This window comes from Daphnia pulicaria, chromosome 11, assembly GCF_021234035.1.
Source record: "Daphnia pulicaria isolate SC F1-1A chromosome 11, SC_F0-13Bv2, whole genome shotgun sequence".
Lineage (NCBI taxonomy): Eukaryota > Metazoa > Arthropoda > Branchiopoda > Diplostraca > Daphniidae > Daphnia > Daphnia pulicaria.
In genome coordinates, this window is record NC_060923.1 from 2,888,481 (window position 1) to 2,913,968 (window position 25,488).

At 41.0% G+C, this 25,488-nt stretch overlaps 1 protein-coding gene and 1 long non-coding RNA gene across 2 annotated transcripts; one reads left to right on the forward strand and one right to left on the reverse strand.

Annotated features, from left to right (window-relative positions):
• Nucleotides 1-269: 269 nt before the first annotated feature.
• Nucleotides 270-19,759, reverse strand: LOC124316034 (neuroligin-1-like). Its single transcript, XM_046781771.1, has 18 exons — nucleotides 19,671-19,759; nucleotides 19,014-19,244; nucleotides 16,799-17,214; nucleotides 16,261-16,453; nucleotides 14,991-15,109; nucleotides 13,368-13,532; nucleotides 12,891-12,989; nucleotides 12,682-12,810; nucleotides 6,321-6,699; nucleotides 4,810-4,920; nucleotides 4,492-4,726; nucleotides 3,452-3,664; nucleotides 3,189-3,381; nucleotides 2,602-2,781; nucleotides 2,213-2,389; nucleotides 948-1,255; nucleotides 607-876; nucleotides 270-540 (listed from the first exon to the last, which is right to left on the reverse strand). The coding sequence occupies exons 3-18, from the start codon at nucleotides 17,037-17,039 to the stop codon at nucleotides 409-411; spliced, it is 3,144 nt and encodes a 1,047-aa protein (XP_046637727.1). The 5' UTR covers nucleotides 17,040-17,214; nucleotides 19,014-19,244; nucleotides 19,671-19,759; the 3' UTR covers nucleotides 270-408.
• Nucleotides 19,760-22,583: 2,824 nt separating this feature from the next.
• Nucleotides 22,584-25,269, forward strand: LOC124315767. Its single transcript, XR_006911652.1, has 3 exons — nucleotides 22,584-22,646; nucleotides 23,798-24,113; nucleotides 25,225-25,269. It is a non-coding gene; the product is annotated as an uncharacterized LOC124315767 (long non-coding RNA).
• The last annotated feature ends 219 nt before the right edge of the window (nucleotides 25,270-25,488 follow it).

Here is a 25,488-nt window from a genome sequence, read left to right on the forward strand (position 1 = left end):
AAAAAAAGAAAAACTACAAAAGTACCACGTCAACGGTCCTTTTTACCTATAAAGGACTGAGACTAATTAGTGCTTCGTTTGCGAGACTTCTTCATCGAATATTTTGACGATTTTATCTAGACTGTGCACGTGCCACAAGTTCAAGTGGGGCGCTGTTCTAAACGTTTAAGATTAAAATGAAATTCGGGGAAATAATAGCTGATGTAAGATGGCGAACTGTAATTGAGGACGAAGTCATTTGTACACAGACAATTCCAAAGTCAACGAAATTGAATTTCTACAAATTCGGGAACTGTATCACATTTTTTATTGGAACACGGTAGAAGTGAAACAGTTTACAACATATATCGGTCATTTAGCAGGCTCAAACAATCAAAGTCTTACTGATACCTCCACAGAATTAATTGATTACACGTTAATCTCTTGAATTGATTTGGCACTCGCTTGCTGATAAGTCGCTGAAGAATCTGGCAGGTCTCGCCCACCTACTCTTCTGTTGCCGGGTAAAGTTGCGCTTTTATTGCTCTCGTCCAGCAAAAACTAAATAATTGGACCATAATTTCATCAACGCATTATTCTCATCAGTATTGCAATAAACGGATTTACCTGATGATGAGATGATGGAACTCTGAGCAGAAAAGGTTGAGGAGACGGCAACCTGGTGCTGGTCGTCAAGTTAGACGCAACGACCCCTCTGGCGAAAAGCGGTTGTTGCGGAGGAGGAGGAGGATGTTGTTGACCGAGTGCTTGTGACGTGATATCCGGATGATTACGCGGATGCTGGTGGCAATGGCTGATGACCAACTGGCGCAAATCGGTCATCGATTCAATCGATTGCCTCGCCACTCGACCCTCCAACTGGCCGTCCGATATTCTCTGCAATTTGCCACAGAAAGAGTCAAATTATGATAGAAAACATGATATTATATGCATGTTGATTGTTATACTTGGATGGTATTTTCTGTGTCTAAGTCGTTGTCGTCGCCGTTTCGTTTGCAATTGCCGCACCGACTGCGACGATAGATGGTGACGAAGAGAATCAAGTTAACAATCAGCAAAATATTTCCCAGCACCAAGATGATGCTCAGCGTCGCCTGGTTGGTCCAAAAGAAACCCAACACCAGCCGACTTTCTCCTCCAGCAACGCTGACAGATGTGCTGTTGTTATTATTCCCCGGCGACGGAACAGTGGAAGAAGAAGAGCCCGTCTCCGACGCCATTACACTTGGTTTCACTATTGTCCAATCCCCCGTTCCTTTTTGACAATGGGAATAGAAAAAATACATTTATTAGTCAAGTTATTTTTGCTATCAACGAAAACGGTTAGGAAAATAGCAACCATGGCAACAAACAATAGAGTCGACCCACCAAATGAAAATGTTCCCTCAATAATTATTATTGGTTGCGTTCCTCGAAAGATTTTTTCACAAATTTCTTATTTTTCAAGATGATTATTCTCTCAATTCCAGAATTGGACGTCAGGATATTCGTTCATAAACAAACAAGAGAAGGAAAATATTTTGAATTTCAACATTCGTTTCTGTTTTCATTACTGCAGCGTTTTCACTTCTTCATTTTTTCCAACAGTCGCGACTCGATTGACAAATGACAACGTCAACGTTCTTCGCATTCAAGGAACATTCACATAAATATAGAGGTTCGACATCTTTTCTTCCATATTTTCCCTTTTTTTTCTTCAGTGTGGTTTTTGTCAATTGTCGTGTTTCGCCTTTTCCGGCGTGGAATGGGTGCGGGAATCGACGCCAATCTCCGCCTACACGTCCACTACTCCATTCCCTTCCCAGTCACTTTCCGATTCTGCTGTCTTTACGTCGATCACATCAGAGTTTTAAAAAAAAATTATTCCCTTGCCATTAAAATGATTTTTGATAAATTTCCCAGAAATATTGATTTGGAGGGGAGCAGAGTCAACTGCGGTATAATGGCGCATCGGAACTTTAAAAAAGGGATTTTCGCCAAAGAAATTCCGGTAATAACTTTGAGGATAGCGCTGTAGTTGGCTGTAGTTTCCAGCCGTCTTGAAAGACAAGTAAAACTTGGCAAGAACTGATACCACAGTCGAAGAAGTACAAGAACTTCTGCCTAAATCCGGTCTCTTTTGAATAACATGTCGCTTATATGCCAATAATTGTAAAATGCATCTCATACATAACACCAAAAAACGTCAAGAATTTCAATGATTGTTATTTACCTGGTGATGTGCCGTTAAGCGTCTGGTTGTGACCATTTCGCTTGTGACCGTTGACGGAACTGCTACACTCGACCACTGTTGCGCTGGTGGCAACTGGATCCTCGTCCGACGTCAGCGGGGAATCCCGGGACCGTCCAATCGTTCTAGTAATGTTGTTGCCGGACAACCGAACGACTCCTTGAATTCGGTGAGTAATGTCGTTTCATCCACACACAAAAAGGAAAAAGAGAAAAGATTATATTGAGAACATATTTTAGTGACAATGTGTGATTGCGAATTACTGTGTGAAAATTCGTTCTGTACAATTTGACAAAGATCAAATGAAAAATATTTTCCAGCATTGCCTTTGTTGTTACATCGTATTTAATCTAATTATGGGGCATAGCTACCTTCGTAAAATTGGTCAGCTGGAGTGTTATGCTGATCGAATGTGTGATGAATGGACGGATGAGTTCCGGTTCCATCGCCACTTGTCTGATGCAACGACGGAATCAGTTGCAGCCAGACGGCAATCTGGTGACCCCGGTAGTGAGTCTTCAAATGGGCGTGCTGTTGTTGCTGTTGTTTTCCTTTCGGGAGAAATTCGTTAAACGTTAATACAGGGGAAAATTGATTGTCCTTTAATTAAAATAGAAATTGTTTGCTGAACGCACAATTAATGTATAGTGAATTGAATTTTAAGTCTAGTTTCTGCCCCACATTTTTGCACTTGTACATACGTTCGAACTTTGAAAGTTCATTCAACTTAAGGGAAGTACAAATACAATGAGCCAACTTTTCATCCAGTTGAATGGATTTTTATGCGCAAATCAACTACAGTTATATGATTTTACATTAAACCGATCAAGTAATACTCCATGACTCCATAACAAATAATAACGATATCCTTCCATTCAGATGGAAGATCTATTGGGTGAGAGTTTATCCACCAAGGATGAATGATGTGCATGGGAGGAGAAGGACTTGAAAGACTCACCAAAGACCATGTAGTATTGCGAATGTAAATTGAATGGCTCCCACCGGAGTTTGGATCGCGGCATCAGCTCTCCTTTGCTTCCGATCTCCAAATTAGGATCCCTGCGCGTCATGGGCGGGCAAAAGAGCGGCAAAAACAAAAAGACAAAAAAATCCGTTCTGTTAGTTTCGGAGCTGCGAGCTGACCTTCCTCTCTTGCAAGAATTACAAGAAGTCAGAAACTCAATCACAATATATTAATTAAAAAGAAAGAAAGATGACGACTTGCCCCGTGCTAGCAAAAGACGCCAGAAATGGGAGGAGCTGAGTGCCTGATGTTGTCGGTTCTCTTGTGGTTTCCGTCACGTTGATGACCGTGTAACCGGCGCTGCTCGCTGCTTCGTGGTTATTACCGTCGGCCGACGACCACGAAGCTCCGTTGGCTGTGGCGTCCAATTGCAGCGCTTCCAGTTCGTCACCCGTCACGCTTCCTAGACGCTGTTTTCATTACCATTTATGAAAATATTGTGGAATCAATTATGATGGTTTTAATTATTTAATGGGGACTAAGGTCTGCACTTGAAAGATTGGAACACTCCGTGCCCTCATACCTTCATCCAGTTAGAAGTGATATAAAAAGAAGGATAGTTAACAAAAATGATGAGATTGCATGTTTGGTACATTTCTCCAAATTTTGTGGTGGGGTTTATTCTTCTAAGAGTTTGAGTTCAAGGAAGACGATTGGAATAATTGCGATGAAAGTTTCCTACTTTTTTGTGTTCAAGTTTTTCTATGGTAAGCGCATTGCCAAGCAACATGGTAAAATTAACCCATGTTATAATAACATCTTGCCTGGGATATAGCCCTCTAGATGTTAAGACAACTACACTAGATTCAATTATCCTGCATTTGAGATATGTTTTTCCTATAAATTTGAGCGAAATCATAGCCATTATTTTGCAATATAATAAAACTGACATTGATGCATTCCACCATTCACTCATTGATCCTCCAACCATATTATTCCAGCTAGCCAGAAATGTTTAATTGTATTACTGCGATTTAGGTTTCTTTGCTCTCATGATGGATGGCAAGACGTTGACTGCTTGCCCCCAAAACATCAGCTGTGTTCCCTTGATTTATGAATTTCCCCACTTATTTGAGCCCCCGGGTGATGGATGGCCTCTTCATCCATCCTCAGTCCAATATATTTGGACTAGTCAACGACGACATCTTCATCACAACGCGAATTCGATTTATACATTTCCCCCTAGAAGATCTGGCGAACGAAATCTGCTGGTTCGAAAATCGATTGTTACACTCACGTGATACTCGGAAAGGTCGACGTCTTGGACCTGCTGTTGGATGACGCTGGCCAACATTTGCCCCTGGAAGTGGTAGAAAAAGGTCCCCGACGGGTTTGTCGATCGCTGGGCGTGCAGGTGAACGACGTGCATGAGTGGGGCCACCACCAGGGCGTCGCTCAGTGCCAACGACAGGCTGTCGCGCATCGACAAGTCGTCCAGCGCCGACGGACGATCCCAATCCGTGTACTCGTTCCTGTTGGTGGTGACAATTCGATTATTCAGCAAATCAACCCACGTCACATTGCGTGGGCGTCAAGTAATTTTTTTCCTTCCTACCGCAAGACGTAAAAGATTTCATTGAGATGGTACTGGTAAAAGTTGCGGATCAGAGTGCGCAGCGAACGATCCCGTTTGTCTTCGCTGATCCCGTTCCGTAAATCCGCATCCCTGTAGATGAGAAAAGTCGTTATTCAATGTAAATGTAAGATACATGGCATCAACGGCAAGAAAGTGATTGTTAATTTCGGATTTTCAGTGGCACTCAGACAAAAATTGTTTACGCTGTTAAAGGTTGATTCACGGGGGGGAAAGAGGAAATAATGAGTCGAAGGATTCTAGCGTCTCCTGCCATTTTGGCGGATGTGATCATAAATGGGATTCCTGATATTAGCATTACAATTACAGTTAAGTATCGGGTTCTATTCAGAAAATTTCATTAAACGCCATATACGCGTAACCGCCATCAGTACTAGTACATATATAGCGAAGGATAAAAGACAAAATATTCAAACCTCCTCTTACCCCCGACGGTATGTATAACTGTACATCAGAAGCTAAACATACGTAAAAATATTCTGGGCAAAAAAAAAAAAAAAAAAAAGTTCTGGTAGATCGTTTCCTCTTCCCCTTTCTTAGCTTATTTACCTCGTTCACAGCGCCCTAATGGCATCGCCAGACTATAGAATATTGATTAGTACAGTATGTATAAAGAATTCGCTGTGGCTGCGCATTTACATTTTTGCAAAACAACGAAAAGTGGTTTTCTGAGATTGGGCTGCTGTTAGACGGAATGCATTACGCTTTTAGCCTTTTACTTTGTCAAGTGGCGTTGAATAATTGAAGATTTCATACGATCAACATTTTCCCCATGCAGCCACCGTTGCTCACTTGCTTTTGAGAAAGGGACACAACGAACGAGAATATCTACATGTGAAAGGGAAACTTTGATAATTTTCCCACCACAAGCATCGATTTGCATATTATTCAATTCAATCAGCCTTTGGTTTTCAGAGGGGGGGAGAGGTTGATGATTGCAGAAGTAATAAAACCCCATGACTAAATTGATTAGGCCGTTTCCCTTGTAATTCCAAATGAATCTCGCTCGTAAATAAGGTAAGCTGTATATTCAGATGTGATTATTTTCTCTAGTTTCGTGAAATGGATAATCATTCTCGATGACACTGCTGATGGGCCCGTTCGTCTATGCAAATAATCTAGGCATTTCATTGCCCTGGGGCTCCCTCGTTTATTTTGAAATTTTCTATTCTTGAGAGATGCTGTACAATTACATTAAGGAAATTAACGACAGCATGACACTTTCTCGGGTTTGTAAGCAAAAGTTTAAAATCCCAAATTAGCGGATGTGAAAGCCGAGCTCAGAGAACTTGAATTTTACCTTTACAAATATTAGATTTCTACGGAACTGCTGCTTAAAAGGGGAACTTCCAAACGATAATCGAAGGTATCATTTGGGGTATCCTATGATACTAACAGTTAATACGATGCGGGCGTTGCTCTTTGAAACGAAAAAGGAATCAAAAAATAGGAATAGATAAATCGTTGTTTACCCAGTGTAGCGATAGCTCTCGATGGAAGTGACTCCGGCAACGAGTGGGATGCGAGCGAAATCCTCGCTCGCCGATTGCATGGCGCGAAGCGGATCGATGGCGACGATCCCGGCGCCATCGACGAAAGGCGCGAAACTTGCGAAGAATCGCGGAGGCGCCGGAAGGCGGACGGCCATGAGGGATTCGAGTGGTTTCTTTCGTAGGCAGTCGCCAATGTCGGCTAAACTCATCTGCTCAGCACTTGCGGCTCCGTCCGATCCGGCAAACGGCTCGCAGTCCATCTGGCGGGCCACTTCTGCCTTCAACTTGCCGGCCTGATGATTCAAAGCCCACGGACTCAACGCCGAGCCGGACATCAGCACAACCCGCTGGAACAGACCTGCACAATCAAGTTCAAAAATTACAAGAAATTGTTCCTCGAACACACAGAATGCCAAGTAGGAATATGTACTGCGACTGTGCTGTCACGCGTGGTCGGAATAGAAAAATGTTTAGAACATCACAGATGACTTGGATGCACTTCATGAAAAAGCGGGGGAAGAAAATCAACAAAAATTGCGAGTATGGAACTTGAGAAGAATATCAATCTACTACATGTATGCGCCTATAGTTATGTCGTTCTGTATCTGCCGTCGCTCCCGTTTCCTGTTCGAATCCTTATCTGTCAACTGCGTATAATCGAATCGGAGACGAGCAAACAGTCTGGTCGTCGAAGCGCAAGTAGGTAAATACATAAGATTCAATTTCAAGAATTTCGTCGCCTTCTTCTTCTCTTTGGCGTCTGGTTCGTTTCAAATCGGTCGTCGTTGTTTATTTTTCCTCATCGCTACGCGCTCGTGACTGGATGCTGAAATTTATGTTTTTTTTTTCTTGTTGATTTTTTTCCCCTCTTCTAACTTTGTCTTCAAAGTCTCTCATATCTGAAAATTGATGGCGGGATGTTACGGATGTTTGGAGGGGAAATCTTCCTTTCCCATTTTTACCGATGATTCAACTTTAAATAACATCGCGATGTATACAAGAAATTGAAATAAAGCTATACGGAAGAAAGTCCTTTTTTTTCTTTCTTTCTTTCTTACCCTCTCCAAATGGAAAATAATGATACGAATGATAATGTACGCCGGCAATAGTACGGCTGTAACATCAACGGACTCTTTCCTACTTCCACGCCAAAGAAAATCGATAGCGGCTGATATGGTACGCATGACGTCAAAGACGATACACCGTACGTGGTGTATCACTTTGAATTCAAATCATAAAACTTTGAAAGGGGAGAAAAAGAAAGTGGAAGGGAGAGAATAAATGAAACCTTAATTCTATAAATCAATTGGGTAGCGCTTGAGAACAGAATATTTTACACTACACTGGAACGCAGTATAGTTCGATTAAATATGCGTATTACATCGAATTCTTTCTCCGACATCGGAAATTGCATTTTTGACGCACCATCAGAAGGCTGAAATCAACGAATCAACTTTGAGATACTGCTGTAGATCCAACGAACTGTTCGATTCTACGAATGAAATGGGTTCCCATTCGACACGATGCAAGTCAAAATATTATTAACTCGATTACTCATTTCACTCAGATACAGGGAGATAAAAAAAAATGCATTCAAATAAAAATAATTTCCTACGCCTCGGCTTACAGCATAGAATTATTGATCCAAAATAGCCTATAGGTAGGCAATAATATTTAGGGAGGCTGTGCTGTGCTAGGCAACAATCATCGTGAAGTCGTGCTTTTTGTTCGGGTGTAATGAGGTGGGAAAAGACTGGCCTCGACCATCCCACCCTCCAAAAGAAAAATGACCCAGAAAGGCTAGACACGGGATTAACACTCCAGAGAAATATTGCAACGAAACTGACTCGCATTAAGCTGAGCTACATCCCGAGTCATATATAGCCTTTTCTTTCGTACTCGGCGCACTCTCCGTTTCACTGGATGAGGAGGACCTTGGTGGATGGGGTAATTTATTACGAAACCCTGCATAACTGTCAGCGAAAAGTCCGACCATCCCTTAATAAAACTAGGGGTGCCATTCGCCGAAATATGGGCCTTTCATTTTGTATGCGTGTCACTGCCTTTCACGCTACGTTACGTAACACACATGCATTTACATACATACTTTGTAATTAGCATAGGCCATTTAGCCATTTTAACACTGTGCATTACTAATCAACGCAGAGAAGTTGAACCCTTAAACGTACATTGTATGCAATTCAACGGCTTTCGAAAAATCTTTCGATAAATATCTCAATTTCTTGGTCTTCCGGAATTCTATCCGTACCCTGAACATGTGAAATTCTGATTTTTTTTTACAACTAGAAATAAATGTTCTTATTTTTTTTTTATTTTTCGTGGTCGACGATTTACCGATTTCTTGGGGCAAACGTGAGTAGCCGTGGGAAGAAGTTAAGATTCTGCATTATTGTAATCCTTCTCAATCCAGATATGAAATTGCAGTTTGTTGATCCCTCGATCTCTCTACAACGAATCCATTGAAAAGAAATGAATCTTCCTTCTCTGAAAATCTAATTTCATCTGCTTCTTCAATTTCAATTTCGCCAATCTTACATGAAATCCTATTTCGGTAAGACCGTTGCTGGTATCAGTTCTTTTCAATTTCCAGCATATCGCAATAAAGAAACACATTGCCCTGGTTACCACAAAAACGGTTTCACTTCAATTATTTCTAAAGAAATCCAGGGGCGGGGGGCATCGAATTTTTGTAATAGCGACGATTGGCAAGGTTATGATAGTTATCAATTTTATCTTTTAAACTACACAAACAGGCCTACATTACACGAGGGAAGGCTAAAATAGACGTTAAAAAGGAACGGCATTACCCCACACGGAAACACTACAAATAAGTCAAAATCCGTAGTTATACTCGAAGAAGAAAAGGCAAAGGCGATAATAATGACCTAAGCTGATGTTCTGTATCAACTACTGTATAGCTAGAAAAGATAAGGGAATTCAAAGAATAACAGAACGCTCACGCGCTGTGTTGTCACACATTTGATCGAATCAAGACGCCGGGTCGCAACAAAGGACATCCTTTCCATAAACAAAACGGCCGACTACGTCTGAGGAATTCTGCTATTGCACTCAAGTTGCCATCGGCCATATTTGCACACACACACATCAAAGAAGTGCTGGATGTACAACTGAATAAGTCTTGGAATATAAGTTGTGATATAAAATACAGACTTCTGTTTTGTTTGTTTGGGGATTAAAGAGCAACCAAGTTTCTGTCTCTTCTCAGAGTATTGGGATTATGATTTGCTATCTCTTTGTCTACGGCTAGATTCTTTGTCAACCTTTTTGTGCTGTGGGTGTTGTTTTTGTCAAGTTTCGAGACGACATCCGAGCCTCGTATTTCCATCTCTTCAACTTTAGGAAGAAGATTCGGAAGAGGAGAGTGGGTGTGGGAGTAGGGTGTGGCAAAAAGAAAAAACATGGACGCCAGAAAAAAAGGAGAAAGATCTCCAATATCCGATCCTCAAGTGAACTTTGCAGCTACTAGGAAGATGCGACTGCCTTTTGCTTGCAACGGATCCCCAGTTAGCGATTAGAGGGGGCAGACGTCACAATAGAGAATTCTCTCGGCTGCTGTGGAAACTCATCCCTCCAAATCCAGTGGGCCTGCCAGTCCAATATCCAGACTAGATCCACTGCTGTGCATTAATAAAAAGAGGGACGAGAAAGGACTAAAGAAGGAAAGAGTTCTGTATTTGTATATGTTCGCCGCATATCCTTTGAATGAGGTCCAACGACTGTATGACCCACATAGTTTTCTGTCTCGTGATTTTCATCCGTTTTTGCCTCACTGCCGCAATTCCCGCGATTTTCAAAGTTCGATATGCGACGACGGAGACCTTTGCGCTTCTCTCTTGTATGTTGTATCCATCTAATCAAAATCGGGGCACTACGGTACATTTGAAGAAAAGAAAGAAAACAGAGAAAGCACCTCAATAGACCCATAGGCTCTATGCGGCCGCCACATTGTGGCGTATAGAAACTCGATGGCTCACAATACCACTCAACGACATGGAAATGATACCACCAAAAAAAAAAGTAGAAAAAGGAGAAGACTTGTAGGTAGCCTGAGGGGTAGAAGTGTCTTACAAACAGAATTACGGATGCCCTTGAGAACGCTAACGTGGTTTTATTTCGATTTTTTTTGTGCCGTCGTAACGAAATCGTAACGAAATTTCTGTCGTTTTCCCAAACGATACTACCAATGTAAACTGTGAAGCGAATTAAAAATAAGATTTTCTCTTTGTTCCCTGATGTTTTAGTTAGTTCAGTTCTTGAAAGTTAATAGATACTGAATTTCCTTTTCTCCTTTTCATTTCGATTGGTTCGCTCTCTAAGTTGGACTAAATTCTAAGTCGACGAACCAACTGAACGATCTTTTTTTCAAAACGTCTCAATCAATTCCTAGTAGTCGAAAAAAGCTGTTCATTTCCCAAGAAAAATTCACTCCACACAACCGCATTGTCTAAACCAACCTATCACTTGCACCAACTTCCTTTGCAAAAAAATCTGAATATTATTGCTGTGTCACTGAAGCAGCAGTTGACGACGAGATTTCCAAAAACAAATTTCTTTGAATTTCAGAAAGTTACATCTGCTCCCAAATGTACGCGCAAGCGGAGAGCGTGCACCTATTTTTCGCATTATAAGTACATAAAAGAATTTCATATTTAAAGTGCACTGTCCACGACACGACAAGTAAGCAAGATCCGTTGAAGTGCTGACTGTGTTGTATTGATCGATTTTGTTTGGCTTCTATGCCCTACGCAATCAAAGAACCAGAACGGCCAACCACTATATCCAGCGGTGTGTGGCTGACAAGTGCCTCCGTCGACATACGTAGAATTGTATAGCAGTAGCCAGGCTTTAACCTGGCTGTATATCGTATTACCGCCATAAGCATCGCAATATAGCTAGGGAAAAAGAAAACCCCGAGAAATAAGGCCCCGGCTATACACACGGTGAACTAGTACATGAATGAAAGTCAAAGATCAAAGTGTATACATCATGGACGGGGTAGAAGGGGATCTGTACAGCACAACCCGGTTATGGGGATCCATTAGATTGTCTACGTCGATTGGGATTCCTGCAGCTTGATTCGATTTTTTTTTTTTTTTTTTTTTTACTATACCGAACTGTGCTGGCCTTTAGCTCTATAGAGTATTCTGCTAGTTATACCGTTATTAGCCGAAATACCAGATACGTTAGCCTCTTTCAACAATGTCGGGGGCTCATCACTTTGTTTCTTTTTTCTTTGGTTTGTTGTTTTGGCAAATGTCCCATGCTATACTCACAATTTCTCTGAACCTATCGGATCTATCGAAAATACTAGGATCTGTGGTAGTTTCGTAACTGTCATTATTTGACAGACGGTGACAGAACGGAAAGAATCCCTTTTCGCCATTCCTTAGTTTTTCCAACGGAATATCCGAATGTGTCTTCATTTTTTTTTCCTCCGCAGAACGCTCTAAATGGTTTTTCCCTTTTCCTTTTGGTAAAGCTGCAGTAAAGAAACCATTTACTCGAGAGTATAGCCAACTTATCCTGTCAGATGCTTTCGGTGCCTCGTCAAGAAGACCAAAAAGAGCGGAAGTTTTTTTTTGTATGTGTGTAAAAATAACAAAAAAACAAAAAAAACATCAACTCCTCTATCAAATGTCTTTTGGCTCTTATAGCACACCCGAGTATTGGAAACAAAAGCCTCTGGGGATCAAATGCTACTATTAAGCTCTTATTATACGGTATTATTTCCATCTTGAGTAAAATCACCACAGTTCATACATAGAGGGTCGACATCTAGATAATAACAGATTAGTGGTGGCAAGCTGGCAACCAACTCGTTGCAGAAAACTCAAACAATAATGGGCTACACTCTACCATGTCGTGTGATTTGGTAAAGCCGGGAAGAGAATGACAATCAGAAGTCAAACGCAAAATGAAAAACGCGATTTAGTGCAAGGGAATTGATGGCCAATATCTCGGTTGAAGAGCCTTGGGACGAATCGGACATGAAGAAGGACGGACTAGCTATTTCATATGTGCCTTACTAAACCGCTGTAATAGCCGATGGGTCGCCATGGATCTAAAAGCAATAGGACCGTCGGTGGTCTACGGATACTAAGGATGGGGATCTATTCAGATGGAACCACAGGGAATGGGGAAAAAATCGATCATGTCGTAATGCGTTAACCATCGTCCGCCGTTGATGTTCATCACGGGAAAAAAAAAGACGAATGGAAGGGGATCTGCGGTCACAGACCCAAACCGGCAGACAAAGCAAACGTAGGATAATGGAGCCAGGGTGAATGAAGCGACTTACCGGCTGCAATGGGCGAGATCATGAGAAGATTGACGAGGGCAGCGCCCGTTCCGTGGCCACTCAACGTGATGCGACTCGAGTCGCCGCCAAAGACGCCGATGTTGTCCTTCAGCCACAGCACAGCCGCCACTTGTTATCGTCAGAATCGAAATATGAGCCAATACTATCGTCGAAATGTCCACGTAATCATCGCTGTCGTCATTTCTTACCTATATCCAATAAGCCGTAATTGCCTTGCGTCGGGATGGCACTTTTGCTTTTGCCGCGCACTTGGCCTGGAGTCGGACTGGCTGCCGTTTGTAGGAATCCTGTTGGGGATGGTTTTACACATAATTAGTTTTTTTTTGCATTCCAACTTTATCTAACCTTATAGAATATTTCAAATGTTTATGAGACTAATGGACTTTAGCTGCTTCGGCAGGCGATGATTATCTTAAAATCATAAACCAATTTCAAATTTCCTCTAAATTTATACTAAAATTCTAAAAATTGGGACTGTCTTGTTAAAAAAAATTGAGCAAGGCAAAGGAACAAATCATCACATGAAATCCAATATCTTTGCTCCGGCACTGGAGACGATGTGCCGTTACCGTCAAAGCCAACGACCCGTTAGCCAATGGGCGAGGAGCAACTCAAGTATTAATAAGGCGAGTCGTGCGTCACATTTAGAGGATGTTTGATTGTACCTAAAATGCCAAGACGGTAGTTGAGGGTGACAACGACCATGCGACTTTTTCCGGCCAACATTGCGCCATCCATCAAGTGCCCGGCACCCCAGGAGTAGGACTCGCCGTGAACGAGGACCATGACGGGCGATGACGCAAGCGAAGTCGATCCACCACCAGCAAATCCTGTGAACGATTTCACATTTCCAGAAAAATTTAGGTGAATTTGCTTTCAGATACAGAAATAAAATACTGCAATAAAAAGGAATGATATCGTCGGTAAGAATGACAAATGACAAAGAATGGAGAAACCTGATAGGCCTACCGACAAAATATTTCACGCCAGACCCGTTCAGAGTTGCTATTTTTTATTTGTCAAATTGAGATTTGACGGATGTTTTGCCAGTGGAAAAAAAAGGTGGGCGTTATTATGTGGAATTGTGCTGACCAGTTATTGAATTGAGGCCAACAATAAAGAGACGTGTGGAGGGTGTGAAGGATGTGTTGTCGTATTTCGCGTGGGTCATCTCTGGTTGAAAGGAACTTTTATCTCTTTCCAAGTTTATTGATAAAAATGGCATAGATATTATATGGGACAAGCACTTTCGGACGTGCTATTCGCCGCCAGTTTTCCATTTCCCTGCACGTTATTCTCCTCCTCTCCTCTGTAATATGGATGCGATTACAATGGAAACTGCTCGGCTGCCGGCCATTGATCTAAATAATCGCGGGCAAGCCGAATGGGAAAGATGGTTGGCACAGGCACTTGGACCTTGGATCTGGCAAACTTGATCGAATAAAGGAACTCGCCAGCATGTGGCGGTGACAAAAGAAAACCTGTCGGATCAATAGTTTGAGCTCAGTTTCCTACGAAGCCGCTGATGACGACGATAATAGCCAATAGATTTCATGAAAAACTCGCACGGGAGTGAAGGAAAATCATCACCCGACTTGGGTTTGTTGGGTTCGTCGAGTCCTGTCTTAGTGTCACGTTGGATTTTCTTTTGTGGCATCTGATACGATTGAAAATGTCTGCCAGTATCCTCGATTGTTCCAACTTGCGAATTGGATAGAATACGGTGAACCTCATCGGGTGAGGAATGCATCACGTTCTTCCATTTTGCATATTCTTAATCAGTCATGCATTGCGTCCGTCAAATTTGACACCAACAACAGAACCAAGAGAATAAAAGAAACGGTCAAGTGGGCAAGGCGTCAAGTGGACAAAACGAACGCGCTGCTGACGAAGGTCCTTGACGGTATTCATAGACAAAGTGAACAAGTTATGAATGGAAATGAGACCAGAGACGGGCCAGGAAATGGAAACCCTGACGTCGAGTTCTATTGGTCTCTAACGGGAACGATAGCGGAGTGTTGCTGGGCGTCGGGTACAACCTGAATCAAAGTGCCGAAAAGTAGAGACGCCCATGTTCTCGTCTTTACACATATTCAGCATCATCTTATTGATCGCCTTGCTTTATGAACCGTGATGGAAAGTATCCGCTAATTAGAACAAGGGTCTACCTTTTTGGACAGCGAAGGCTCAATAAGAAAACAGTCGGCGTGTCTTTTTCGCGGACTATTCCATTAAAAGGAAGAACAATAAAGATAGAAGATGAAGAGTAAAAGAAGAAGAAGTCGAACCTTCAGATGGGGCGTAAACGTTGAGGTAGAGGCAATCTTCGCTCTGATTGGCCAACAGCAACTGCATCCTCTTGAGTTGGTAATAGCGAGCTCGAGGCATCGTCTCCAGACTGGCCGTTCTGCGTTGATACAAAATGTCATTAACGTTATTCCAATTTAGACAGAAAAAACCTAATCACGACGGTGTCAAATGCACGACAGTGTATAACAGAATGATGCGAGTAAACGTCTATGGTCTACATTAGAATTAACGAATTGATTTTCATATACAGCGACAAATGTTACCCAAAAAAACATAAAGATGTTTCGTGAATCGCAACATTTAGGATTAATTTCTTTTGATTTGACGCCTTGATTCACCTAAACGTCGAGCCCTTTCTTTTTTTTTTTCTTTTTGCCCTTTTTCGTTATTGTCGACAAATCGTTTCTGGCCAACGACCAATAGACCCATTCCATTTTTTAAGTTCAAAGAGTCAAAGCGATTGAATCATGTGCAGATGACATTTCGATTCATCAGCTGATCGGCAAGAAAATCGATTGGACGTCATGAAATATCACGAGAGAGAAAGAACATTAAGAGTCTTCTAAGTTCAAAATTACCGGCATAAAACGAAATCGTAAACGGAACGTCCATCAATACTTTTTTACATAGATGTGGACGTCATAAAAAAAATGAAAGAACAAAAGATTTCAGAGTTAGAGAAAAACGTAAAGGAATTGAAGAAGCAAAAATGATTTGACTATTCGCGTTACAATTAGTCCGTGGGTGAACCGCTACACCCAAGACCCGACATTGGATCGTTCTAGTGTCTCTTCCACACATTGTTAACTTGGGATTCTCTTGGGTCAACTATTTCCCGCCTTTCACCCCGATTTTGTCCTTAACTGTCTCGTCTAACCTAGCGGGCTATAAATAAACGGAGACGTCATTTCCCGACTTTAGAGGATAGCGAGCTGCGAGCAATATATTTCAGGCAGAGCATCGGGTTCTTTTTTGTCGCATCGGCTGTTCCGTGTCGCCTAACGAGGACGAAGCCTTGGCAGATTTACGATCTCTCATCTTCACAGACTTTCTCTCACGGCTTCGCTTTCCTTTTTCTTCTTCTCTTACGAAATTTATCAAATATTCCTGAAACAAACATCGGTAGGCAAAACGAATTGACACATGAAAATAAGGTTTTAATGAAACCCTTAGATACGTTTGAGATCTGAGATACGGAATCACTCTTTCATTATGTTTAAGAAATAGAAAATCGATTATCGTGTGCACCTGTTGGCCAAGGGTGGCAGCTGCTGGGGACAAGCTGGCGGTAGAGCGTTTGCTGATCGAATGCCCGTCCATGGGCCAGGACTCGCTGGTGGTAGGAAGCGCAGAGAACCAACTGGCGGAGCAGCGTAAGGAATTCCCAGGAACGCCTCCACGTTCTTGTTGTTGCTTCCACCAACGGATTTACGATGTCCTCCTTATAAAATATGGAAACAATGTTAGGGCGGTATTTTACTTGGTTTAGTGTGTTATCGATCGTTTATGCATTTGCAGCATACACACACAGAATATGTTGCCGATTATATGAATGCAATTTTTTTAAAACAAACATAAATCGACGAGAAAAGGGCCAAAATTTATACAGATTGACTTTTGTTCCATTACACTCCCATCATTGACTGACAAATTACTGGCTTTCAGTGGCAGTCAAAAGAGACTGTAAAAATAATTGTCGAAGACGTTATTACAGGAATACCGGAAGGAATAAATTGTGATAAGATTCGTCATTTCTGGTTTAAATAAAAAACATCAGTGAAAATACCTGGTAAAGCGGTTGTTGTTTGTGGTTGAGCAGCACCCCCCGGAAGTGTCAATCCACGTAAGTTTCCATGTTTGGTCCTTACCACTCGACCGGGGCCGGCTGACGTCCAAGGAATGGAGGCGGCACTGACCGAGAAGCACTGGACTGTGATCGAGGCGCAGATGAAAAGTAGTAATATCTTCGTGGCAGAAAAGGCGCCATTGTCGTTGATTCGCACTGGCTTCATCGTTACATCGTGCATCACTGTCGATCACAAACACGCAATATCGATGGTTCAGAAGCAGAGCCCTAGAAGGTCGTCCTCCGTGTAATGAAACTCTGGAACTGAAAAGTATCTGACTCTCTTTCATGGAAATTTTCGTAGCAGAAAAAAGAAGTCCATGTGTTGATGCTGTTTCTGAATACGTTTGGTGATTCTGTAAATTCAGATAAGAGTTAACCTAACACAGATATAATATATTATATGAGACTCTTTTCAGGAACACTTGAGCATCGCAACAATACAAATTTAAGTTCATTCTATTATCCACTAAAATCATGGGGAATCGTAGAACTCGATCGAGATAATACGATTTTCTAAGAATTCACGCATCATTTTCACTTTTCTCTACAATGTTAACATCCACGAGTTTAATACTAAATTCCATTCTTTCATTGGTTGCTTTCTTACTTCCTTTCTTAAACTCACGGTGGTGGGTAGTAGTGTTAAATGACCAAACTACAAAGTTGGAAGAAAAATTTAGAAAAAAAAAGTTTGGTGAACATGGTGAACTCGCTGATTGATGAATTCGATGTTGGCAAAAGGAAACTTCAGCCATGAACAAAGGAGCGATTTTTAAGCTGTGTGTCTCGTGCTTCTTGACTTTTCTTCAGAAATGGAACAGTAGCTTTTAGATAAGAAACTACGGGCCGCTGGTCAAGTCGATGGGTGGAGATAAGATGCTTTCCCTATTTATTATACAGTATCCATTAAGATGATTACGGGCTATTAATTTTGGGCTGCCGAGAAAAAGTCTATAGAAGAAATGAGCTCTTTTGTTCTTTTACATTGCGACTGGTCGCGTCTGGTGGAGAGAAGCTGCAGTGTTTTTACAATCAAGTTATAGATGTGGGGGCCATTCGTCGGAGTTGTTTTTCCGCCTCTCCGCGCTGCCTTGAGAAGCGAAATGAACTTGCGCTGATGGAGACTGCAGATCTTTATGCCGAGGATGGTCCCACTTTTATCCTTCCAGCACTTGCTTCCTCTTATTTATTTTATTTATACAACTGGGGTGAGACTTGTGGAAGACGGAAATGAAAGTGCGCCGTTGTTTTCTCGACTTTTGTTTTAAGGAACGCGCCGTCTCTTCTGTCTGTGCGCATCTGACCGCTCCACTGCTTTGTTGTGCCTTGTCTTCATTCAACTAAGAAATTTCAACTCTAAAGACTTTTCAAATATGTTTCCACTCATTCAGGGGGAATAGAAACAAGTCAACTTTTCCAATCTCTTTTTCCTTTTTTCTATCACGGATGATATGAATCGTCTCGTCTTTTTTGGGAACATTTCATTCAGCCGATGGTTCATTAAATGAAACTCCATCCATTTCGAACCATTTTTTTTCTTGGCTCAGCCTCAGTAATGAAACAGTTTGGATGATCTTTCTTCTCCTTCTAGGTTAGAGAATGGTGATGGAGAATTTTGGAAAAAAAGACTAGACATGTTGAATGTAGTAGAGTCCCTGAGTTTCTGCCATTTTTCGTTATTCCATATGCACCTCCATTTGAGGTGGAATTGCCACCCATTTCCTACCTGTCTACTTATGAAGGATATTTATGGCTACTGCAACCATTTAATGGAAATAAACCAGGCAGCAAGGGGAAACGAAGGAAACAACCGGGTTGAGATGAAAGAGTCAGGCCTTACCCAATTTATAGTCAGGTCCCCTTTAGCTGTCTGATCCAAGCGCAAATGGCATGCCGCTTACTACTATCATTTGGGCCCAAAAGGCAGAATTCTTATTCCGTGCGGATTAATGCGAGGGGGACGAGAGTATTACGTTCACAGAACATAGGCATGTTTACACGAGACCAACATTGAAACCATTTGATCCCAAGTTGGAAACTGGGACAAGTTTGCCACTTGGAAGCCACTGGGTGTCACTTTACATGGTGCACAGTGGAACGTCTCATCACCACTTTCCCCTCAAAAATAAATTATTAATTGAAAAATGCTCACCACTCACGGTACTGTTATGACTAGCGTCAACCTCTGGCAGAAGACGCCGTGCAACTGGGATGATAAAACACGCACGGAAGTGATGCGAAAAATCTCGAGTCTTGCTGGAATCGGAGCGCCCACGGCCCATGCGCTGTTCGATCGGCAAACATGGACAATTTTTCAGCGGGAAGAAATACGAGGTGATGAATTTTTCCATACTGATACATGTGCCGCGTCAAATACAGTAATCTGTTATGGGAATAGAAATTTAAAAAATTTTATGCTGCTGCCGAGTTTTTCATTATCAACTTCATATCCAGTATTTTGTACTTAATCTACTCAATTACCCAGTGGTGCTATTCTTATTACTAATCTTTCACTTTCCTATCACTTCATTTCCAAACGTGAAGTAAAACAGCCAGTAAAATGTAACAGAACAGAAAAGGTAGAAAAGTCAAACACGAAGAAAAAATAGCACTTAGAACCAAATACAAATTTGAGTAGGTACAGTTAAGAAAGAAGTGAAGTAAAATATAAATTCAAAATAGTTGAGCTTAACACCAAATGTATAGCCTAACTTATGGACAAAAGGATTGAATTGTTATCTAAATCAAAATCTACAAATAAGACATGTAGATGTCTTATTTCTTGTTCAAACTTTTGTTTCAAACTTACCAAAAATTGCTCTAACAGTCCACGTCTCCACGAACACAGATGTAAATAAAACCCGCGAAAATGCACCATAACATGCTCGACGGACTCCATTGACGACCACTGACAAAGTGACAATGAGTGCACTCCGATTCAACCGGACACCATCACACGTTGCAATTTTAACAATAATTTCATAGGGTAAAGTACCTAATTCGGGACAGGCCCGAAAATTTCTTATTTGGGACGAAATAACATTTTTCAGTTTAAAACAAAAACTAACCCGAGTTTCGATAAGAAAAGTTGCTGAAATTAAAGAAAATGAACGGATCTACGTTTATATACAACTATGTCAATGTAGCTGTACAAATTTTAAAGATATGACAAAAAATATATTGGGAAAAAGGACTTAGAAAAAAGCTAGATTTGGGACGTTTGCAATCTTGCAATATTAAGATATTTAGGGGTTATTTTGAGCTGAATTTAGTCTTAAAATAAAGAGCTCGACAGAATCTTTAGATTCAATGCATAGAAATGCAAGAAAAATAAAGAAATTTCCATCAAATCGAACTTGAAGCTTGCTGGCGATAAATCCCATAACACAAAATCGGGACACCCAAGTACACAAAATCGGGACAGTATAATGTACGCAAGATGGCACTAGTTGAACTGTCAAAATCAGGGTTTTACTATCTAACTTCTAAGTTCCGTCCTGGACGACACTTATTGTGAGGTCGAATATTGATGATGAAAGTTTTTTTCATTACGTCTTTTATGATTTTGTATAAGAGTCTTGCCCCTAATTGTTAATTCTATATAATTTTGTTAAGACACTTCCCAAAAAATTCTTGTGGCACAGTGGGTTGAGTGACTCTACTAAGAATCGCATTTATAAACTCTCAGTCGTGGGTTCAAATCCAAGGCATTTTTGATATTATTTCGGAAATCGCCTCAGGGCTGTCCCGAATTTATAGCACAGTAAGGATACCCGTAAAATTAATTCGACGGCCACTTCTCATTGGTTTTTATCTTACATAGAAGAGTTCGAACAATATCGATAAGTTGTATTGGCACAATGGTTTAGTGGCTGGTTCTAACGCAAGCTTTAGTAATCGATTATGGGTTCGAATCCTGTTACCAGCATTTTTTGAATTATTTCGGATATCGCCCAAGGGGTGTCCCGAATTTATAACACAGGGGTTAGCTAAAAGCCATAGCCATAGCCAGTAGTGTACCCGTATGTAAAAATAATTCGACAGGCAACATAATCTCCCCGATGTAGAAGACTTTCGTTGTTCTCATGGCTCAACGGGTTAATTGCTGACATAGATGACATTTTCATTGAATGTCGTTTTCAGCCCCGTGTTCAAATTCAGAAGATAATTTCGATAGACTTCAGATTGAAATATTTTTTAAAAATAACCAAAGTAAGATTCGAACACAGAACCAAACCAAAAATTTCGTAAGAGACAGGCACTAAACCACTGTGTCAATACAACCGACTTTCGTCGGTTCGAACTCTTTTATGTTAGATAAAAACCAATGAGAAGTGACCGTCGAATTAATTTTACGGGTATCCTTACTGTGCTATAAATTCGGGACAGCCCTAAGGCGTTTTTCGAAATAATTTTAAAAATACCTTTCCTGGGATTTGAACCAATAATTAAAAGCATAACGTGGTTCCCATCCAACGACTGAACCCACTGTGCCATCGGAATACGACAATATGTGATGAACTCTTCAACAGATGATGAAAACCAAAGGGAAATGACCGTCAAATTTATTTTACGGGTATCCTTACTGTGCTATAAATTCGGGACAGCCCTAAGGCGTTTTTCGAAATAATTTTAAAAATACCTTTCCTGGGATTTGAACCAATAATCAAAAGTATAACGTGGTTCCAAGCCAACGACTGAACCCACTGTGCCATCGGAATACGACAATATGTGATGAACTCTTCAACAGGTGATGAAAACCAAAGGGAAATGACCGTCAAATTTATTTTACGGGTATCCTTACTGTGCTATAAATTCGGGACAGCCCTGAGGCGATATTCGAAATATTTTAAAAAATGCCTTACCCGAGATTCGAACCAACGACCAAGAAAGATAATCCAATTCTCAGGCAGCCACTTATCCACTGAGTCATGGGAACATACAAAAATAGGGCGATCTCTTCAATGTATGATGCAAATCGTAGGATAGAACACGCAGAATTAATTTTACGGGTATCCTTACTGTGCTATAAATTCGGGACAGCCCTGAGGCGATATTCGAAATATTTTAAAAAATGCCTTTCCTGGGATTTGAAACATGAACAAAAAACGGTAACGGTTTCGTTATCCGTCACTCAATCCAACGTGCCATGAAACACTGTCGAAAATGATCTCTTGTGTAATACCGTTGACAATAGTTGTGCAATTCGGAATAAGAGGGATGCTGACAGTCAAATATGTTGATTAACGTTTATTCATATAAAGACACTTTTAGATGTGAAGGGAGTCGAACCCTAACCTGTTGTACGTGAGATTGATAGGTCAACATGCTATCCGTAAGACCAATCGTGTGTTTTGATTTCTGTTTTCATTACTGTCAAAAAGTGGTTGTTGCTACACAACCAACGGTAGATGGCGCTGGCGACTGTCCCGCATTTGGTTTCTTTGTCCCATACTTTTTATCGGTGTCCCGACTTAGGAAGGTGTTCGGCCTATACTAAAGCATGCGAAACGGCAATAGCCAAAAAGTGTCCCGAATTAGGAACAATACCCTAATTTTTCCTTCAAAGATAAATTTCACATGTATATTTTAAATAATTTTTCTTAATTTTCTGACCATTATTCCATAATTTTGATTCACATAGAAATACTTTCAAAATACAATGCATCGTGGTCTTTGAAAAAGTGGAAACGGAGGGGATGAGAAATTGAAAACAGATGAGCAGCTGCTGCAGCTGCACCATCGATTTAGAGAACTTTCGTGGAATACTTTTGTGCAATATTGAGTAAGTTTGAGTCGTGTTTTTTAGTTAAAATTGAAAATATCGAAACTGAACACTTCTCTGAGTTAGATCTTCACTTACCTGTAGAGAATTTAGAAAATTAAAATTCACTGTGCTGGTTGGGTGGGAAAAGGTAATTTCACTAACTTAACTGTTGAATGTAGATAACCTAAACTGCTGGATTACGTATACGTTGTTATTGTTTAGATATAGCTCGGAGATTGAACGAATATTTACCGTATGGAAGCCCTTGGAAGGGGCCACGAATTTGGTTATGTACTTTGCGTGTGTACGTACTATGTTTAGAGCAATATTGTTATAGCTATTTGTGGTTTGGTTTCGTCGTCTTAGATGGAAAGGAAAAACGGACGTTCTTTTCCATTTTTCATAATAGCGGTTCACTCTGTTCTTTTATCTGAATTGCTTTTACACATGTTTGCTTAGGGGAAACTGTACATATCATTATCATGCAATATCTCTACTTTATCTGCATGTTCAACCAGCGTCTCTCCTCTGTTTTGAAGTATGTTGCCGAGTGCCCGTCTCTCTTGTCAAAACACGCATGGGTTTGTTTTGTAATATCAAACAGCTGCGGTTGATGTGTTTTCGCCACTGTGATCTGCGGCGGGACTGTTCTGTTCATAAAAACGCTGGCCTCTAGCTCATCCCGTATCCATGCACTCCACTCCAAAGTAGTGAGACAACACTGAGATATTTCCTCTTTATCCTCGCGCTCCCATTCTTTATCCATCCCTCCGTCACTGCAAATATCGCCGAACAAGAAGAGGTTTGATGAGTTTCTCGATGCATTGTCTGAAGATGGATGGCCTTGTATTGAGACAAAAGAAGACAAGAATCTGATGGCCTATCAGGTCTTATTGCCGAAACCAAGACACAAGTTTTAACATTAGTCGGAACCAGGTCATTGAGTTTGTCTTCATTTTCTTTAAGGATTCGTTACAGCAGGACAAAGGCGGATCGAAAATAAAATGGAGAATGTCAGCTCATTTTAAATTAGAATCGAAGCTCAGCAGCCTTCATCCTTAGTTACGCATACAGTCGACTAAAAATTCCAGAACCTTTTTTGGCAGTGGCTAATAACAAATTGCAATTCCCCGAAATTAATGTTAATTATTTATTTTTGTTTTTAACAGGCTCAAATCATTTCTCGAGTTATCCAAAACAAGCATTAGCCTGTTGACGCCGAAGCATTTGGGTGATGGACAAGAGGAACGATTTTACCAGCGCTGCAAGCAGATCAAGCAGATGGCCGTGAAGCTTGACACGGAGTGTCTGTTTCCAAAATTCCATCTCGTCAGAAAAAGTGAAATTCAGGAAACGGCCAAGAGACAGTTGGCATTCAACACAAACGGAAGCGGTGGTGGAAGATGTAAATGAAGGTCACGCCGCTGCTATGGACCAACGGCATGACGCCATTCATTGAAGACGGCTTCCAGAATAAATCAAACGGTATGACTCATTTGAATTCATCAGACGATGAAAGGCGGAATCCCGCGGCACACAGCCATGCAATATCCTCTCAGAATCCGGTTAGGAGTATCTAATAAGGGTCGAAAGGGACTGGGCCACGAACGTTTAATCCGATGGTGATGGTGTGTCGCCATTATATTTCGTCTCCGGGAGTATCAGTACGAGTACGAGTATCAGAGTATCAAAACGAAAGTTTTAAGATAATGTCTAATATTACTATTCCTGTCGTGATTCTTTTTCCAGATTCAAACCATTCCAGCAATAGGTGACGATATGGCCGCAATCCGATAAACCACCACCGACAAACCGCCACTGGTTTAAGGAAATGGCTGCGACTTGGGGGGGGGGGGGGGCGTGGTGGGAAACAAGAGGAGAATGTTGTGAGCCCCACAAACTTCATGGGATAGTTAGATGGGGAGTCGGCTAGCACAATAAGTATAGAGCAACACAGTAAATCATTCTTATTTCTTCATTAAGTAAGTGTTATTTACGTGGCTAGATGGCCATTCAAATATATAACATGCAAGCAATCGATATGGCTATGTGCCCGTAGCAGCTATAGCAGTAGGCTGGAAGAAAGCTAAATGAAAACTAGTGGTTTTTTGCGCTCTTTCATCAGAGAAAAAGTCCGTCGATGATTTATGGTTAATCTAGATCCAAAAAGAAATCGGGTATGGAAAAAATGAGGTGGCTTGTCCATTCTTGGATCTTCAGTCCTTTACTTTTATTAGACGGCATCAGTAGTTGTACTTTCTTACGGTCGTTTAGTCCGATGCTTCTCTTTAGGCGAATAACAACTTAACAATTATTATACGATTTTTTTTTTTTTATTGAATGAAGCAAAAAGGTGTGGATGGTGTCTCGGTTATCCCTCAATGTCAGCAACAGAGTAAGGAACACACCCTATATGAATCTCAATTAGACAACTATACATGTCGATAAGTCAGCTCTTTTCATTTAAAAGAATCCGCACCAGACTGGAATGCTTTTTAAAAAAGTAGCAAAATTTCCCAATCGATTTCCTGATATCCTTACGTTTCTTCATTCGTTATACTAATGGACAACTCTTCTTTGTTTCTCTTTTTCACAGGGTGAAGCAGCAAGCAAGTTCCAAAGTCTTTTCCAGTTACATGAAGCAAAAAGACATCAATCATTTGTTCTTCGCGCCGTTTCATTTACCACTGATCACGCAACTGGAATATTTGTCTGTCCGGAATGCTCTGAAGATAATAATTATTTTCCATTCCAAATAGTTGTAATTTTGACTATAACAGATGTTTCATTTATGAAGACAGCGTCTGTCTATTCTATACTGACAAGTATACGAAAAACCCTTCCTGGTATGTTAGACAGA

Coding starts and splice junctions, on each gene's coding strand:
- LOC124316034 (XM_046781771.1), bottom strand. CDS start 17,039: ATGCACGATGTAACGATGAAGCCAGTGCGAATCAACGACAATGGCGCC. Junction 3,665..4,491: donor TCGACCTTTCCGAGTATCAC/GTGAGTGTAACA, acceptor TAATGAAAACAG/CGTCTAGGAAGCGTGACGGG. Junction 2,390..2,601: donor AGCTGACCAATTTTACGAAG/GTAGCTATGCCC, acceptor ACCGAATTCAAG/GAGTCGTTCGGTTGTCCGGC.